Source organism: Lampris incognitus, chromosome 6 (assembly GCF_029633865.1).
Source record: "Lampris incognitus isolate fLamInc1 chromosome 6, fLamInc1.hap2, whole genome shotgun sequence".
In the NCBI taxonomy this organism is placed as follows: domain Eukaryota; kingdom Metazoa; phylum Chordata; class Actinopteri; order Lampriformes; family Lampridae; genus Lampris; species Lampris incognitus.
In genome coordinates this window covers 67,661,918-67,668,523 of record NC_079216.1, presented here as the reverse complement: position 1 = coordinate 67,668,523, position 6,606 = coordinate 67,661,918, and the positions used below count along the sequence as shown (strand labels likewise).

At 46.8% G+C, this 6,606-nt stretch overlaps 1 protein-coding gene across 1 annotated transcript in view; it reads right to left on the bottom strand.

Annotated features, from left to right (window-relative positions):
- Positions 1 to 3,912: 3,912 nt before the first annotated feature.
- The window catches only part of LOC130114059 (F-box/LRR-repeat protein 14), a 3,646-nt gene continuing 952 nt past the window's right edge, over positions 3,913 to 6,606 (bottom strand). The window contains exon 1 of the mRNA XM_056281791.1: positions 3,913 to 6,606. This exon is cut by the window's right edge and continues 952 nt beyond it. Within this exon, the coding sequence (XP_056137766.1) occupies positions 5,289 to 6,500 (1,212 nt within the window). The 5' untranslated portion in view covers positions 6,501 to 6,606 and the 3' untranslated portion in view covers positions 3,913 to 5,288.

Here is a 6,606-nt window from a genome sequence, read left to right as displayed (position 1 = left end):
ATTTTATATTTGTTCACCATGAGGTGATGTAATTGTATTACTATCCAGAGATTCCAGTGTTTGTTTGTTTGTTTGTTTGTTTCATGTCAAGAATTGTGTTAGGGTGTTGGAAGCGATGTTGTCGAGAGACAGGCCGTGCCGGGTTAGAGGAGAAAGCTGTCCAACCGTGGCCTGCTGCTGGTGGAGAGGATTGCTACCAGACATTCCACATTTGAGAACCTCTCGCACCTGCACAGGGCTCAAAAAGCACATTTCAGCTCCGGTACCTTGCTGAAGGTGTACGAATTTTAAACTCTGTTGCATGCAGAAGCAGACTCGCGGTGTTAGCTGAGTGACCCCAACACAGAAACAGACCACCGGTGTTAGCTGAGTGACCCCAACACAGAAACAGACCACCGGTGTTAGCTGAGTGACCCCAACACAGAAACAGACCACCGGTGTTAGCTGAGTGACCCCAACACAGAAACAGACCACCGGTGTTAGCTGAGTGACCCCAACACAGAAACAGACCACCGGTGTTAGCTTAGTGACCCCAACACAGAAACAGACCACCGGTGTTAGCTGAGTGACCCCAACACAGAAACAGACCACCGGTGTTAGCTGAGTGACTCCAACACAGAAACAGACCACCGGTGTTAGCTGAGTGACCCCAACACAGAAACAGACCACCGGTGTTAGCTGAGTGACCCCAACACAGAAACAGACCACCGGTGTTAGCTGAGTGACCCCAACACAGAAACAGACCACCGGTGTTAGCTTAGTGACCCCAACACAGAAACAGACCACCGGTGTTAGCTGAGTGACCCCAACACAGAAACAGACCACCGGTGTTAGCTGAGTGACTCCAACACAGAAACAGACCACCGGTGTTAGCTGAGTGACCCCAACACAGAAACAGACCACCGGTGTTAGCTGAGTGACCCCAACACAGAAACAGACTCCTGGTGTTGGCTGAGTGACCCCAACACAGAAACAGACCACCGGTGTTAGCTGAGTGACCCCAACACAGAAACAGACCACCGGTGTTAGCTGAGTGACCCCAACACAGAAACAGACCACCGGTGTTAGCTGAGTGACCCCAACACAGAAACAGACTCCTGGTGTTAGCTTAGTGACCCCAACACAGAAACAGACCACCGGTGTTAGCTGAGTGACCCCAACACAGAAACAGACCACCGGTGTTAGCTGAGTGACCCCAACACAGAAACAGACCACCGGTGTTAGCTGAGTGACTCCAACACAGAAACAGACCACCGGTGTTAGCTGAGTGACCCTAACACAGAAACAGACCACCGGTGTTAGCTGAGTGACCCCAACACAGAAACAGACCACCGGTGTTAGCTTAGTGACCCCAACACAGAAACAGACCACCGGTGTTAGCTTAGTGACCCCAACACAGAAACAGACCACCGGTGTTAGCTGAGTGACCCCAACACAGAAACAGACCACCGGTGTTAGCTGAGTGACTCCAACACAGAAACAGACCACCGGTGTTAGCTGAGTGACCCCAACACAGAAACAGACTCCTGGTGTTGGCTGAGTGACTCCAACACAGAAACAGACCACCGGTGTTAGCTGAGTGACCCCAACACAGAAACAGACCACCGGTGTTAGCTGAGTGACCCCAACACAGAAACAGACCACCGGTGTTAGATGAGTGACCCCAACACGGAAAAAGACCACCAGTGTTAGCTGAGTGACCCCAACACAGAAACAGACTCCTGGTGTTGGCTGAGTTACCCCAACACAGAAACAGACCACCGGTGTTAGCTTAGTGACCCCAACACAGAAACAGACTCCTGGTGTTGGCTGAGTGACCCCAACACAGAAACAGACTCCTGGTGTTGGCTGAGTGACCCCAACACAGAAACAGACCACCGGTGTTAACTGAGTGACCCCAACACAGAAACAGACCACCGGTGTTAGATGAGTGACCCCAGCACGGTGGATAAAGTGGTAAGAGAATTCTCGATGTAACATCAGAAAGACTGAAAACTTGATCAGAACTAATCAGTTAAAATGTGGCTCATTCATTCTGAATATACCGCTTACTTGACTCTGGAGGACCTAATGCCCCTGTTCCACTACATGGTACCGACTCGACTCGCCTTTTTTCGTGTTCCATTACTGGAAGGTACCGACATGTTGGTAACTGTCATCACTTTTCTGGTACCACCTTAGTCGAGGTTCCAAAAAAACTGGAGCAGGTACCAAAATCACTGCAGACCAGTTACACTGAGGGGTACTGGTATGGCGATGAGGGGTTACTGGTACAGTAATGGGGGGGTACTGGTACGGCGATGAGGGGTTACTGGTACAGTAATGGGGGGGTACTGGTACGGTAATGAGGGTGTAATGGTACGGTGATGAGGCGTTACTGGTACAGTGATGAGGGGTTACTGGTACAGTGATGGGGGGGGGTACTGGTACGGTGATGCAAAACGACACTGCGAGTTGAGTCGAGCCGAGCTGGTACCATGTAGTGGAAAAGGGGCCCAAGTTGGATGCTTTCTTTTGCGTTGGTGTCTGGCCCCTTGCTGGGTTTGTAACGTCTCATCTTCGTCTCTTTTAACCCGTCTTTCCCTCCGTTATGTGAAAGAAAAGTATCTTTTCAGTGTTCGGTTCCCTGGCTGGCCTGTGTGTCCCTGCCTTTGCCTTAATGTCGCGTCATCTTTCTTTTTCTAACTTCTGTCAGGAACACAGAGCTGATACGGGGCTTCTATCCACTCCATGATGACACATTTTGTTTACTTTCTTTTGCGTGGGTAAAAGAAATGTACTGCCTTCTGTCTGTTCGTGTTAAGAAGAATCAAACTAAAAAAAAAGAAAGCAAAACAGACATGTTTGTGAGTATTTGCATTTTGTATGTATGTAAATAAATATCTTATCAGTCTTAAATGTGTAGTTTTTATACAAAAACTACAAAAATTGGGATTCCCCCATTGTGAAGCTAAAGCGAACATTCATATTGACATGATATTGACATGTTACATGATAGTGACATGATATACACTCCTGGTTGACAACAATGCACAAACCAAAATCTGCACGACTCGTTTCAGACGTTTTGAAACGGAGCACGAGGCGTTGGAAGGAATTAACAGGCGAAGACAGAATGAAAAGACAGCATAAGAAGACAGAATGAGTGGCAGTCTTGCTTCATACAGCTGAGAACATGACGGCACTTTCCTGAGCAAGCCAGTCATTCATGTTTATCTATTCAGACTGAAACGTCACTCTGGCATCAGTCTCGTGTCTTTAATGTCCTCTGCCTGTACAAAAAACAGCAATTAGCCATTTTCCCTCGTTAAGACATCTGACTTTTTATGTTTGGTTAGAAATGATTTAAGGGTTTTACTGACTGCTTTCAAGACACAAGGGCTGATTCCACCAAACTATACTGCAGACTTTAATCTATTACTACTACTACTACTACTACTACTACTACTACTACTTTCGGCTGCTCCCGTTAGGGGTCACCACAGCAGATCATCCGTCTCCATCTCTTCCTGTCTTCTGCATCTCCCTCTGTCACACCAGCCACCTGCATGTCCTCCCTCACCACCTCCATAAACCTCCTCTTTGGCCTTCCTCTTCTCCTCTTCCCTGGCAGCTCCATATTCAGCATCCTTCTCCCAGTATACTCAGCATCTCTCCTCCACACGTCCACACCATCTCCATCTTGTCTCTCTTGCTTTGTCTCCAAACCGTCCAACCTGAGCCGTCCCTCTAATATACTCGTCCCTCATCCTGTCCTCCTTCATCACTCCCAGTGAAAATCTTATCTTCAACTCTGCCACCTCCACCTCCTGTCTTTTCATCAGTGCCACTGTCTCCACACCATATATCATGGCTGTGTAAAGAATTTACTTGACACAGGATTATAACATAGCTGTGTTAATATTGCAGACTTTAATGTAGATGTTTAATATTACCATTATATTTTTTTAGGTATTACTGTCTGCACTGTTAAAATATTTAAACTGAAATGAAAACAAAGTAAATCCAAGTTTGTTTGTCTGAGACATTTCACAGGAATATCTTTGTTAAAAATGGTTGTAACACATGAAGACTGTTTCGGACGTGTTAAAATGGGTTGATAATTGAAAGGTGACCAAGGCAAGAGAATAGTTGTTCATTTGCAGTGAGAGTAACCAGTTGACGCCAAACACTCTCCACCTCGTCTCCTGGCTGTGGGTAACTGTGTGTAAATGTCTTTGTGGACTCAGTCGTTATTTCAAACATTCTAATTCGTAAAATCTCCCCAGTTTTACACTGAAGGTGTAGCTCAGAGCAGCACCACCGACTCAGCTTCGCCAACATGCTCCCAGTCTCTCAGGGTGAGTCCTGCTCAACAGACGCTTCCGCCCTGGTTCCCACATCACATACGTGACGCTTCAGAACCACACCTGGAGCTCGCAACTGCAGCGAACAGAACAAAAGGCAAATAATGAAACATATTTACCATCTTTATTCATAAATATCACTACTGTGTGAATATAAAACAATCTTAAGTTACTGTTTTTTAAACAATACTTCAACACTATTTCCTTGAAAGCTCTTCAGGAGGAGGAGGAGGAGGGTTGGTGTACAGTATAAGAGTTTGCATATAGGCAACTGCCCTGATGTAGTCATGTTGACATGGCATATCTGATATACGGTATTTCTTCAGATATAGAAAACTGGCTAAACTAAAACTGCCAAATAAACGGATATAGGCAGAAAAACAAGAGCAATCAACTCACTTCAATTTGAAGTACAAATTTTAAGGACAAATCATTCAATACAAAAAATATGTTACATAGGCAAAAAATATATCAGGAAAGAATTTGTTTTTATCAAAACTTCAATCTAAGGTACTACTGCCTTTCTGAGATATGTTACAACGACTAGGTATTATTTAGCAATTAGATCTTCATGAGTATCAAAAACTCCATAATCACTCAGAAAAATATGCAATGTAGTTTCAGATGCAATGTGGTGGTAGGCACTCCTGTCTCTAATGGGTGAGGTAGCTAGCTAAGAAGAACTCTGCCTAGGCCAAAGTGAGACAACCAAAGTACAGCAACAGAGCCTGCAAGAATTAAATATTACTGAAACAAGGAGTGTAATATCGCAGAAAAGGTGAATGCTCAAGCCTTCTATATTTGAATGATTAATGCCGATTCCCTTTGAGGTTTTAGTCAGCAAAGCAGGTAAAGGTAACAACAGGTATTGGCAGTCATACAGTATACAGGAGAGAGAACATTATACACAACAGATTAAACGCACTATTTAAACAACAGCGTTCATCTAACTCTCTCACTCTCAGTCATCTGCCATAGTCCCAGGTTTAAGACTTTAAGGCACGGGAGCTGCGTTATTCTCTCCAGACCTCTTTTAGTGATCTTGGTACAACCATACAGATCAATCCCTGTTAACTGTGTCAGGTGGTCTGCTATAAGCTCTAGCCCCTTGTCCGTGATCCGTACACACTGCCCGATGTTGAGGGTCTTAAGTTCGTGCATCTGGCGCACCATTCTGTTGATTCCATCATCACTGATATGGCAGGAGCAAAGAGAGAGGGACTTGAGCTGGTACAGCCCCTGGGCGATGTAAGCCAGGCTCTGATCACCGATCTTGTCACAGAAGGACACGTCGAGGCCGGATAGCTGGAGAGAGCCCATTGCCAGATGCATGATTCCTGTGTCACTAATATTGTCACATGATCGCAAGTTCAGGCTACACAGGTGGGCCATGTGTGACAGGTGTATCATACCTGCATCTGAAATTCCCCCACAGAAGCTGAGGTTAAGGACTTTGAGCTTGTTTAGGCCCTTTGAGACGTGCTTGAGGGACAAGTCAGTCAGCTTCTGGCAGTCCTGCAGGGTCAACTTCTCAAGCGATAAGCAACCCTCTGCAGCACTGCGAGTCATCCCGGAAAGGTGCCCGATCCCCACATCTGACACATGCCTGCAGCTGCGTAGGTTAAGGCTCTTGAGTCTGTGCAAGCCCCAGGCAACAAGCAGCAGGCCTGTGTTGGTGATGTTGCTGCATCCCCCCAGCTCAAGCACTTCCAGGTTTTTCAGATACTGAGCAATTCTCCCCAGGCTGGAGTCCGTTATCTGCTTGCAGAGACTAAGGTTGAGAACCCGCAAGGATGGAATGTCCTGTACAAACGCATGTCCGAGTCCGTTGTCCGTGAGGTTGAAACATCCACATAAGTTAAGACTTTCGATTTGCGGCATCCCCTGGATCACGTAGCTCAGACTTCGCCTGAGGCTGAGGATCTGGACTTTCTTAATCCCTCTCGTTTGCAGACTCGGGAACAGGGACGGGTTCGCTCTTCGGAGATGGAGCTTGGCTTCCACCCCCCTCCACACAGACTTGTGGTAGGACGCGTCTCTCCAGGCCACGCACACTTGGGCCACTCTTCCTTTGTCCTTAACGTCAAGGTAGCTGAAGATAATGGCCAAGATCTCCGGGAAAAGGCAAGATACGTGCGTGTCCATCTCAAACATAGTTGCGGGCAGAGTGGCCTCGGACGTGACGGTGGCGTGTGAGCGACGATATTGTCGTGGTTCGCTCACCGAAACCGTCTTGCTGCTGGACAGCTTGTGTCGCTAA